General features: G+C 47.0%; 1 protein-coding gene across 1 annotated transcript; it reads right to left on the bottom strand.

Annotated features, from left to right (window-relative positions):
• Nucleotides 1–4,965: 4,965 nt before the first annotated feature.
• On the bottom strand, nucleotides 4,966–12,059 carry TMEM70 (transmembrane protein 70). The gene is made up of 3 exons (XM_018575485.1): nucleotides 11,934–12,059; nucleotides 8,439–8,547; nucleotides 4,966–5,422 (listed from the first exon to the last, which is right to left on the bottom strand). The coding sequence occupies exons 1-3, from the start codon at nucleotides 12,057–12,059 to the stop codon at nucleotides 4,974–4,976; spliced, it is 684 nt and encodes a 227-aa protein (XP_018430987.1). The 3' UTR covers nucleotides 4,966–4,973.
• Between the last annotated feature and the right edge of the window lie 508 nt (nucleotides 12,060–12,567).

Genomic DNA, 12,567 nt, shown 5'->3' with positions numbered 1-12,567 from the left:
GTGTCCTCATTCAGATGCAGCCATTGTACCCATTAAAGTAAATGACAGGATAGATGCATCCAGTGACAATCATCTATTCTAAACTGCATGTAATTGCATCATATATGATTACACGCAGACTGCTGTTGAGAGAACCCTGTCATTTATTTCAATGGGTACAGCGGCCGCATCTGAATAGGGACACCTGGGATTCCTGCCGCAGGAATCTGTAGGTCCTTGCCACAGCAATCCCAGGATGCAGTGTGTGAACGGGGCCTTAAAGTGGCTGTTCAGTTCTAAAGATCAGCTTAGAAGCCTGTAATGTCAAACACAACTTGTTATAATACAGGATTTATATAGCGCAAACAGTTTGTGCAGCGTTGTACAAAATACAGGGAGACTTAAAGCACTGATCTGTATACAGAATTACTAACCCAGTTCATGGGTGTAAAAAGAAACAAACAGGGTTATTCACAAAAGGGTGAAGAGTTTGGAGAAGGCCGGAGAAGTGAACAATCTAGGACAACATAGCTGAACTGGAAAGTGAGCTGAATTGGAGAATTTTTTCCAGTTCAGCTATGTTGTTCTAGGTTGTTTACTTCTCCGGCCTTCTCCAAACTCTTCACCCTTTTATGAATAACCCTGAAAATGTTTTCTGACTACAAGAACATACAGTGACATTGACAGACTTGTCCTTAGGTTTCGTTCTTGTAATGTTATTTACAAAGTTGCACAAAAAACTGTTCACAGTTCTTCCTCCTTGGGGTTCCTGGAAAAGTGGTTGAGAAATTTGACACTGTAGTAACATCATGCACAGAAATATAATGAACCTGCTGACCATGCGGCATTATCTGGTTCTAAGGGCACTGTTATATATAGATTTTATATTTAAAAAAAAAAGACATGACAACCGTTTATGGTACACGGTGCTTTAGCAAGCTATATGTTGCCAAGTTACTTTAAAGGAGAACTATGGGGTCAGTGTTTTTCCCCAAAGTTCTCCTTAGGGTAACGTGAGGACACAAACTAGCATCCTCCCGTTACCCTAAGCTCAGTATAGCTCGCGGTATACTGAGACGCCGCAGCCGGAGCGGATCCCGACTTAGATGACGGGATCCGCCCAGCTGCGTGAGTGACAGCTGGCTCTGCCTAGCTAGAAAATTGTGCTGCAATACTAAACTGTCCCCCACCTGTGCAGTAACTGCACTCCCAGTCCTCTTCCGGACTGATTGACAGCCATCGCAGTCAACCCAGTGCTTGCGAGCCCAGGCTGGAGAGTACAATACTGCACTGATGTCATAATTTAAGCACCACTCTGCTGTATAGAAGCCCATCCACCACAGGGGACAGTGAAAGACCCATAAAGTTCATAAAACATAAGGAAAAAAGGTATGTATGAATGGAAATGTCAAATTGCAGGAGGGGGGGGTGCAGGGAGCACTTTAAAAAAACAACAACAGGATTTCTGGTTTAAAGCACGGAGAAAAAGGGCCAGCATCCAGCAAGTCATTTGTAATATTCAGGAGGTGAGTAATGGGAACCTTCATGTTTCATTCATGACATCTTTAAAACCTGAAAAGTGCCAAACTTACAAAGCATAACAGTGCAGATGTTAGTGGCCTAGGGGTCAGAGACTGAATTTCCTGCATTCATTTCTGCTGGACACTTTACCCAGTAGTATACCTCTAACTACAACTCTGAGACTGATCATGTGTTTACACACATTACCCTGGACAGTGTAGGGAAGGGTTAAATCCTTTCCTTCACTTCCGGTTCCAAGGATGCAACAGGAAACGAGACAGTTGTCATCAAAACAGGTTTCCCCACTAGAAAATTTCCCCTCACCTCCAGTTCCAGTCATAATGCAAAAAGAAACTCTTACATTCTGCCTTATTGACAATGGGCCAGCTGAAGCTACGTGGTAGGGACAGTAATAAAAGAGATAAGGGGTTCTAACATTTCCTAGTGTCCAAACCCCCCCATAAAATGTTTTGATTACAAACACACTTTGAACTCTTGCAACTCTTTACTATCCCGTGGAAAACGGGATAGTAAATGACAATCAGCATGGGTTCAGGAAAGACCGTTCCTGCCTAACTAACTTGCTAACTTTTTATGAGGGGGTAAGTAGAGATATGGACGGAGGTAAGCCGGTGGATGTGGTATACCTGGATTTCTCAAAGGCCTTTGATACGGTACCACACAAACGCTTGCTACACAAGCTGAGGGCTATGGGCATAGATGAGGTGGTGTGTACGTGGATAGAGAACTGGCTACGGGAACGTGTCCAGAGGGTATCTGTAAATGGCACCTTTTCAGACTGGGCTAGTGTAATGAGCGGTGTGCCTCAGGGTTCTGTGCTGGGTCCCATATTGTTCAACTTATTTATTAATGACATCGGGGAGGGTGTTAACAGCGATATTTCCGTGTTTGCGGATGACACCAAAATTGGGAGGGTAATAGACACGGACTTAGACACTATAACATTACAGGAGGACCTGGATAAAATAGGGGAGTGGGCATTAATGTGGCAGATGAGGTTTAATGTCGATAAATGCAAAGTAATGCACTTTGGAATTAAAAATAAACAAATGGGTTATACAATTACGGGTATGCCGCTGGGGAAGTCAGAAATGGAGAAGGATTTGGGAGTCGTTGTAGACCACAAACTGAAAGCTAGTGTGCAGTGCCAGGCTGCTGTAAACAAAGCTAGCAGGGTCTTGTCCTGTATTAAAAAGGGGATGTATTGCAGGGACAAGTCTATAATTTTGCCACTTTATAGATCATTGGTTCGACCTCATCTGGAGTACGCGGTCCAGTTCTGGTCACCAGTACTAAGAAAAGATGTCCTTGAGTTGGAAAAAGTCCAGCGGAGGGCAACCAAACTAATTAGGGGTATGGAGGACCAGAGCTACGAGACAAGGCTACTAAATTTAAACATGTTCACATTAGAGGTGAGGAGATTAAGGGGGGATATGATCTCCATGTACAAGATGTTCAATGGTGGTAGCAACATTAGCGATAAACTGTTTAAAATTAACTCCATTACAAAAACTAGAGGCCATCACCTAAAATTGGTGGAAACAAAATTCCAGCACAAGGGGCGAAGGGGGTTCTTCACAGTAAGATCAGTTAGGGTCTGGAACTCACTGCCACAGGCGGTGATTTCAGCAAATAATGTGGAGTTGTTCAAGAAACTTTTGGACGATTTCTTAAGGGACCGTAATATACAGGGGTACAGGTAATATACAGGGGTACAGGTACTCCTAGAATGAGATCCTAATAGGTTGGACTTGATGGACTAATGTCTTTATTCAACCTCAAATACTATGTAACTATGTAATGCATAGAACTGAACTGGATTGTTCTTAGTGGAGTTGCACTTCAACCACCTGCAGACCGGCCATTGTATTAAAATGGCCGGTCCGCACACTATTCGGGGAGGACGTTCCTGTACATCCTCCTGTGAGGGCATGTGTGCACGCAGCCACTGCTTCCGCTGTCATTAGACAGCAGGGAGCAGCGGCTTCACAAACACAGCCGGTAGGACTGGCTCTGTGCCCTGTGATTGGTTATCCCAGCGATCACATGGCAATGCTTACATTGCCAAGCCCTCTCCTTCCTCTAACATCGGAGGCAGGGGAGAGTAAAGTAACTCATACATTCATTACTTACTAGTGGAAGGAAGCTGCAGTTAGATCCACTCTGTCTATGCTCTGACTTGTATATTAAAAAGAGAACTATGAGCCGAGTGAAAATCCTCATAGTTCGAGCTGACGTGTGACAATGAAACTGTCACACGTCGGCTCAATAGATCAGGAAGTGAGCAAACATATACCGTCGCTTGCTCACTTCTCGATTATCTCCCACAGAGAGCCGTAAATGTCAGTCACGGCTCCCTGCAGGGATTCCCCCCGTCCCGCCCCGATTCTCCAGCGCTGACTGGAGGAACGGACGGGGCGGGTACAGCTGACTCTGCCTCTAGATAGGCAGTGCCCGCTGTCACTTACGCAACTTGGTGGATCTCGACAGTAATATCGGGATCCGTCCCGGCTGCAGCGGTCTCAGTATACCGCGAGCTGTAGCTTGCGATATACTGAGCTTAGGGTGACAGGAGGACGCTAGTATATGTCCTCCCGTGATCCTTAGGAAAACACTGACCCCATAGTTCTCCTTTAACCCTTTCACCTCCCTTATCCGGCACATCTATACATTAAACCCTTCATCTCCATCCTCCCACTGTATGTGAACTGTACAATAACCCCTCCACCTCCATCTATGACCTGTACATTTATTGTATCTTGTGCACTAATACCCAGCTCCATGTTTTAGTCCCCTCAATACTGGCATGTTTATTCATTTTAAAAAAATAAAATAAAAATCAGATCACCTTGGATTGTCTACTTTCTAAAAAGAGGTCATTTCGGTGATTTTCATTCTGTCCGGACATTTTTGTTTGCTATGATTTACAAATGAAAGGGAAACAGGCTTTTTTCTCATTTCTTTTGTCTTTTTTACTTTATATAGTATAAAAAAGAATGGTTATTAAATACCACTAAAAGAAAGCTCTATTTGTCCCCAAAAATTATATAAAATTAATTTTGTAATGACAGAGTGCTGTGATGGAGAAATTCTCAGCCAAACCTGCAGTGCTGAAAACTGAAAACTGGCTTGGTAATGAAGGGGGGATAACATACTGGTACTGACCAGGTTAATCATATTTGTCATGGCTGACTGTGACTTGGCAAACAATGCATGTTTGCAGGATACACTACACATGAATAATCTCTTTGGCTCATTGCACATTTCACAGAAAAATACGTTGCCAGGGGCAACACAGCTCCTATCACATCATTTTATTCACGATGCCCTGTGCAGATACTTTTAAAAATAGAAGTGTTCTAAAACTTTGGAAATAAGATGTTGTCATCAATCTCAATTCCTTGCTATACAAGAACATTAAAAAGACCATTGCATATACACAAAGAACATTTTTATTGGTCCTTTGAGGGTTTATTCAGATCTTCAGGATCAAAGGAGAAAGGTTTATCATAGCCCATAAGGTGATGGTAGTCCCAAGGATTTGGGAACAGGTCTGGATTAAGCAGCATTGATTTCTTCTTAGCATAGAAGGTTGTGAACATCCTACTCACACCAGGTACCTCCACATCGGCAGGAGAAAACACAGTCCTCTTTTCTGCAAGAAAGACGTTATATGTAACTGCGGTGTACAAGTCTTTGTCACTGTTGTGATACAAGGAAGCCACATAGCCCTTTGATAGTAAGTGCAGAGTAACGGGGGTGACAAAGGTGAAGAATCCCACCACACCACAGAAAGCTACTTTCAGAACAAGGCTTTCCACTCCAATGCCAGTCTTTGTCAAAATATACGGCAGAAGAGCCAAGCTAACCATGCTGGTGGAATAGGAGAAGAACTTCACACCTGTGTGGGAAAAAGAAATGACATAACATATCATATACAGATAGCTGGTGTATCACTGCATCAAACATTACCTCATTCATTGATCTAGACTAGCAATTCCCAACCAAGGTGCCATGGAACCCTAGGGTTGCTCCAGGAGTTCCTTTACATGTAGCTGACTGGCCTCTCCTTTTGTGGCGCATGCAGAGCTCCAGGACTAAAACCACTTGACAAAGCCAGCAGCATGACACCAATTATCATTTAGTTGTCTGTAAGGGTTGCATTCCTGCTACTGACCTCTAATGGATTGGTTTTAGTTAAGGATGCAGCAAAACCGTTTTTTCGGTATTGAGTACCATTAATATTTTTTTTTTGGTACTCGTCGATACCGAAAGTCCCAGTAGGGAAGCCAGGTGGCATATAATGACTCGCCACCTGGTTAGCCAGGAAGCCGGGCAGCCTGTAAAGACTTGCCACCCGGCTTCCGGAAAAACATGCAAGCCGTCTCCATGCTCCCTTGTCACCAAGTGACAAGGAAGCATGGAACCGGCTTTCTGTCCAATCAGGAAGCCAGGCGCTGTGTAATTACTCGTTGCCTGGCTTCCTGATTGGTCGAATCTGGCCTGTCAGGAAGCCAGGCAACGAGTCATAACACGGTGCCCGGCTTCCTGGTTGGCCGGGAAGCCGGCGCCATGCTCCCTTGTCACCAGGTGACGAGGGAGCATGAAGCCAGCTTTCTGGCCAATCAGAAAGCCGGGGGTCGGGTAATGACTTCCCGCCCAATAAGAAAGCTAGGCTTCCAAGTCACGAGAGAGCTTGGAGCCGGCTGCCCGGCCAATCAGGAAACTCGGCGTCGGCACCGATACTAGTACCGGTATATCCCTAGTTTTAGTAATGGTTCCCCGAGACCTGAAAATTATTTTACGGGTTCCTCTGGGGTAAAGGTTGAGACAGATATAGCTGGACAATCAACTTACACTGCCCATAAACTTTAGCAATGAGATCTCCAGCAGACATTTATCTGGGATGCCAACAGATATAAAAAGACAGAAGAGGGCTGACCCACAGGCTAAAGGCTCAAAAATGACTGACTGTATTTAGGATCCCTGACTCTTTACATGGGCTTTCCAATTTTAGAGTGATCCATGCCTTCGCCTATGCAATGCAAAAGAAAAGGGTTACTTCACTCCCTGCTTCCCAGCAGCATGTATTCTATTTTTCTGACTCTTCCTCAGGTAAGTTTAGCTTCCTGTGTAAGCTCCAAATCCGACTTATTGGAGCCGACACAGTGCAGGGCTATGGACCACTTCTCCACCTCATGTGACAGTGCTGAACCAATCATGAGGCACCTAGCCCTGTCATATGGGATGCGGGAGAGTGAGTCCTATGCCCACCAATACCTGGAAGTGGCAGGTAATTCACTTAACTCCCAGCAGCCAAAGAGAGAAGAGCAAGAAAAGGAAAGTACAAGCTATTGGGGATGGGAGGAGCGACCTTTTTTGTTTGACCAGCAAGGGCAAGCCATGGGCCACTTTAATCAGAATAACACACAGCTGCTGACCCCTCTGTGATACTAAAGTGATTACAGAGCTTATATATGAGGAGTAGATACCGTATTTTTCCATCTATAAGATGCCCCCAACCTTTCTTACCCAAAATTCAGAAATCAATATTTTAAATGATATAATGCATCACACTTACCTCTGAGTCAATCACGTTATGCTCCGACATTACCGCTCTGGGCACTGGCTACACGCTCTCCCCAGCAACAGCTGACGTCAGGTACAAAAGATTTATGATTGGAGGAAAACTTATCTTGGCTCTGTAATCCGCTCTCCCCAGCAACAGCTGACGTCAGGTACAAAAGATTTATGATTGGAGGAAAACTTATCTTGGCTCTGTAATCCGCTCTCCCCAGCAACAGCTGACGTCAGGTACAAAAGATTTATGATTGGAGGAAAACTTATCTTGTCTCTGCAATCCGAAGTTTTACTCGTGAGGCTAGTTTGCAGTGGTATCGGCACTTTCGCAACCGCGGTTCTCCTCTCAGCCCCCCGTGTATAAGATGCCCCTCTATTTTTAGGTAACATTTTTATGAAAAAGTAGCGTCTTATACACAGAAAAATACAGTATGTACTATACTACACTAATGGTTTATAGCTCAGAATTAGCAGCACAACTACCACAGAATAGGTGATTTTTGTTATATAAGACTCGATTCACAAAACTTTAACACAAGGATAAGGATCTTTATTTTTGTCGCTTCGTCATTTCTAAATTTCATTGGACTCGCTGAAAACAACTCATATGTCACATTAATAAAAATAGGGAGCCTTACCCTTGTGGATAAGCTTTGTGAAGTAAGCCTACAGGCTCACTTCACAAAGCCAACACACCAGGAAAAGGATACTTATTTTCAAAAAGTGCCAATTTTCTTTTTAATTAAGTTCAATGACATTTGAAAAAACAGTCACATGAACACTCTGCTGCTGAATGATCTGTTGTCATCAGAACTCTACAAAGCAGTTAGTTGGTATTTTCTATAAATTCAGCAGCTTTAAAAATCTGGATCCTTACACTACAATGAGTCACTATGTGAGCACAACTATAGAGCTGGTCAGGTCTTATGGCCCTCTTGTTTCAGGTCAGGAACTCGCTGAGTATCAAAGCCAGATACAAACACCTTCGACAGGAGGTCAGCAAATGCAGCTCACACATTCCCCTAAAGCTGGCCATACTCTGCTCTGTTTTTGTCATTCAACCTGCGGGCTGAGCGTAAAATTAGAGCAGACTCCTCCATCAACGCTACAAGTGTGTTGATCGAAGAATCCCCGGTGTTTCTTTTGTATTCTGACAGCGGCAGCCGGCTCAGTTCGTACGAAGATTTTCCGACCAGCTCCTTCGCTCGGCTGATTGAGGGATACCGGTCGAAAGCGGCACCCACTGTTTGAATTTCACCCAGTTCCTCAAGAACCTTTGGTTCCCTTCCAAACAATCACAAGCAATCGGATATCCTTAGGAAGACAATAGAACATACCGAGGACTGCCTTGGTCATATTACCGGTGTAGACCAATCTGTCTTCATCAGGTAGTGAAGGACTGGATGACGTGCTGAAGATACGAGCCGGCCTCCAATCAGGTAGAACCTAAGAGACAGAAATAAAACAGAAGACAGTCACACAAACTTCCTGATAGGGACGGAGTCACATTTGGTGTGAATGAACGGCATGTACATACAAGAACCCAGTGCTTAGGGAGCACTAAGCAGAGCTTTGCATCAGACTAAAGACTATGCTACAATCAGACCAACACGGAGACCAATAAATCAGACCTCAAAAGACCAATAAAGGGGACAGTGTGACCTGGACAAATCCCAGGAGACAAATAGTCAGTGGACCTTAACATCAAACAACCGACTCATCTACAACTTGTCCATACAGGTCTAAGGCCACCCAACACCCCCCTACCAGCAAACACCGACCCATCTACTGTGTACCATGGACCCTGAGAGAGACCCTACAATTTGTCCATGCCGGACCAAGGCCACCCAACACCCCCTACCAGCAGACACCGACCCATCTACTGTGTACCATGTACCCTGAGAGAGACCCTACAAGTTGTCCATGCAGGACCAAGGCCACCCAACACCCCCCTACCAGCAGAAACCGACTCATCTACTCCTGTACCATGGACCCTGAGAGAGACCCTAAAAGTTGTCCATGCAGGACCAAGGCCACCCAACACCCCCCTACCAGCAAACACCGACCCATCTACTGTGTACCATGGACCCTGAGAGAGACCCTACAATTTGTCCATGCCGGACCAAGGCCACCCAACACCCCCTACCAGCAGACACCGACCCATCTACTGTGTACCATGTACCCTGAGAGAGACCCTACAAGTTGTCCAAGCTGGACCAAGGCCACCCAACACCCCCCTACCAGCAGACACTGACCCATCTACTCCTGTACCATGGACCCTGAGAGAGACCCTACAACTTGTCCATACAGGACCAAGGCCACCCAACACCCCCCTACCAGCAGACACTGACCCATCTACTCCTGTACCATGGACCCTGAGAGAGACCCTACAACTTGTCCATACAGGACTAAGGCCACCCAACACCCCCCTACCAGCAGACACTGACCCATCTACTCCTGTACCATGGACCCTGAGAGAGACCCTACAACTTGTCCATACAGGACTAAGGCCACCCAACACCCCCCTACCAGCAGACACTGACCCATCTACTCCTGTACCATGGACCCTGAGAGAGACCCTACAACTTGTCCATACAGGACTAAGGCCACCCAACACCCCCCTACCAGCAGACACTGACCCATCTACTCCTGTACCATGGACCCTGAGAGAGACCCTACAACTTGTCCATGCAGGACTAAGGCCACCCAACACCCCCCTACCAGCAGACACTGACCCATCTACTCCTGTACCATGGACCCTGAGAGAGACCCTACAACTTGTCCATACAGGTCTAAGGCCACCCAACACCCCCCTACCAGCAGACACTGACCCATCTACTGTGTACCATGGACCCGAAGAGAGACCCTACAACTTGTCAATACAGGACCAAGGCGACCCAACACCCCCTACCAGCAGACACTGACCCATCTACTCCTGTACCATGGACCCTGAGAGAGACCCTACAACTTGTCCATACAGGACCAAGGCCACCCAACACCCCCCTACCAGCAGAAACCGACTCATCTACTCCTGTACCATGGACCCTGAAAGAGACCCTACAACTTGTCCATACAGGTCTAAGGCCACCCAACACCCCCCTACCAGCAAACACCGACACATCTACTGTGTACCATGTACCCTGAGAGAGACCCTACAACTTGTCCATACAGGACTAAGGCCACCCAACACCCCCCTACCAGCAGACACTGACCCATCTACTCCTGTACCATGGACCCTGAGAGAGACCCTACAACTTGTCCATACAGGTCTAAGGCCACCCAACACCCCCCTACCAGCAGACACTGACCCATCTACTCCTGTACCATGGACCCTGAGAGAGACCCTACAACTTGTCCATACAGGACCAAGGCCACCCAACACCCCCCTACCAGCAGACACTGACCCATCTACTCCTGTACCATGGACCCTGAGAGAGACGCTACAACTTGTCCATACAGGACTAAGGCCACCAAACACCCCCCTACCAGCAGACACTGACCCATCTACTCCTGTACCATGGACCCTGAGAGAGACCCTACAACTTGTCCATACAGGACTAAGGCCACCAAACACCCCCCTACCAGCAGACACTGACCCATCTACTCCTGTACCATGGACCCTGAGAGAGACCCTACAACTTGTCCATACAGGACTAAGGCCACCAAACACCCCCCTACCAGCAGACACTGACCCATCTACTCCTGTACCATGGACCCTGAGAGAGACCCTACAACTTGTCCATACAGGACTAAGGCCACCAAACACCCCCCTACCAGCAGACACTGACCCATCTACTCCTGTACCATGGACCCTGAGAGAGACCCTACAACTTGTCCATACAGGACTAAGGCCACCAAACACCCCCCTACCAGCAGACACTGACCCATCTACTCCTGTACCATGGACCCTGAGAGAGACCCTACAACTTGTCCATACAGGACTAAGGCCACCAAACACCCCCCTACCAGCAGACACTGACCCATCTACTCCTGTACCATGGACCCTGAGAGAGACCCTACAACTTGTCCATACAGGTCTAAGGCCACCCAACACCCCCCTACCAGCAGCACCTCTTCACCTCCTCTTCCACATCAAGACTGAACTTCCTTTTCTAGCTTCAGATCGGGGAATGAAGGGTTAAGTATATCTAAAGGCAAACCCTGTTTTTGTCATTTTTGGATAGAGTGGGGGAGGGTGAAAACCATTAATAGTTGGGGGTGGGGGTTGTCATCTGTGTCTCAGCGAGATTCTGCTTCATTTCCTGTCCTGTAGACTCAACAGGAAGTGAGAGGAAATGTTTTCAATATGAGGCACCAGCAGGGTGTGCATTATAAACAGGTTTCTTTAATGATCACTAACCCAGTACACTTTACACACTCCGTGCACTGTGTGCCCCAAGAGTACACTATACACACTCCATGCACTGTGTGCCCCAAGAGTACACTATACACACTCCATGCACTGTGTGCCCCAAGAGTACACTGTGTGCCCCAAGAGTACACTATACATACTCCATGCACTGTGTGCCCCAAGAGTGCACTATACATACTCCATGCACGGTGTGCCCCAAGAGTGCACTATACATACTCCATGCACGGTGTGCCCCAAGAGTGCACTATACATACTCCATGCACGGTGTGCCCCAAGAGTGCACTATATATACTCCCTGCACCGTGTGCCCCAAGAGTGCACTACACACACTCCATGCACGGTGTGCCCCAAGAGTGCACTACACACACTCCATGCACTGTGCCCCATGAGTACACTACACACACTCCATGCACTGTGTCCCATGAGTACACTACACACACTCCTTGCAGACTGCTCGCACCTGGGAGGTGCACACCAGGCTCCGCTCTCCTCCTCTGGCCGCACATAGGCGGCCCCCCACCGCACCCCTACAGGTGACCCGCAGCACCCCCTCCAGGCGTCTCCCGCATAGTACGAAGCGGAGCATCCCGGTGCAATGACAGCCCGTCCCCTGTGACCCGGAAGTTTGCCGTGACCGCTCATTGCTGTGTACAGAGCGTCTGCCTGCTGCCCACAGCGCCCCCTGCCAACGCAGAATATGAATCCTTGTCATCCACGAATGTGCTTCAAAATTCAGTCAACACCTGATAGAAATCCCTCTGTCTATGTCTGTGGTGGGGGTCGTGTTATATTCAGGCCATTTTTAGGGCTAATAGGTAAACTACTGATAAAAAGAAGTCATAAGAGGCCGAGCACTGCCATGGGGGAGACATGTACCAATGTCATCAAATAAAGGCTGTTTACATTCAGCTTTAACAGAGACATTGACTCCTTCATGACGGGACTGTTTTGGCCATGTTGTAGGTGAAGGACTGGGACTGTTTTAACTAGGGGTGCCATGCACCCATACACTTATCAGTATCGCTGCCAATATATGGGCATTTTTTGATGTACTATTCTCCCTCCTTGGGGAACCACGCCACCCATGAGTCCCT

This window comes from Nanorana parkeri, unplaced genomic scaffold (assembly GCF_000935625.1).
Source record: "Nanorana parkeri isolate BGI_ZX_2015 unplaced genomic scaffold, ASM93562v1 scaffold3998, whole genome shotgun sequence".
Classification (NCBI taxonomy): domain Eukaryota; kingdom Metazoa; phylum Chordata; class Amphibia; order Anura; family Dicroglossidae; genus Nanorana; species Nanorana parkeri.
The sequence above is the reverse complement of the archived record's forward strand: the minus strand, read 5'-3'. Positions and strand labels throughout refer to the sequence as shown.

Bases quoted from the DNA above. Each gene is read 5' to 3' on its own strand.
- TMEM70 (XM_018575485.1), bottom strand. From the start codon at position 12,059: ATGCTCCGCTTCGTACTATGCGGGAGACGCCTGGAGGGGGTGCTGCGG. The intron at 8,548-11,933 runs GTGCGAGCAGTC...TCTGTCTCTTAG, and splicing joins GCCTGGTGTGCACCTCCCAG to GTTCTACCTGATTGGAGGCC. The intron at 5,423-8,438 runs GTATGTTCTATT...TTTCCCACACAG, and splicing joins TATGACCAAGGCAGTCCTCG to GTGTGAAGTTCTTCTCCTAT.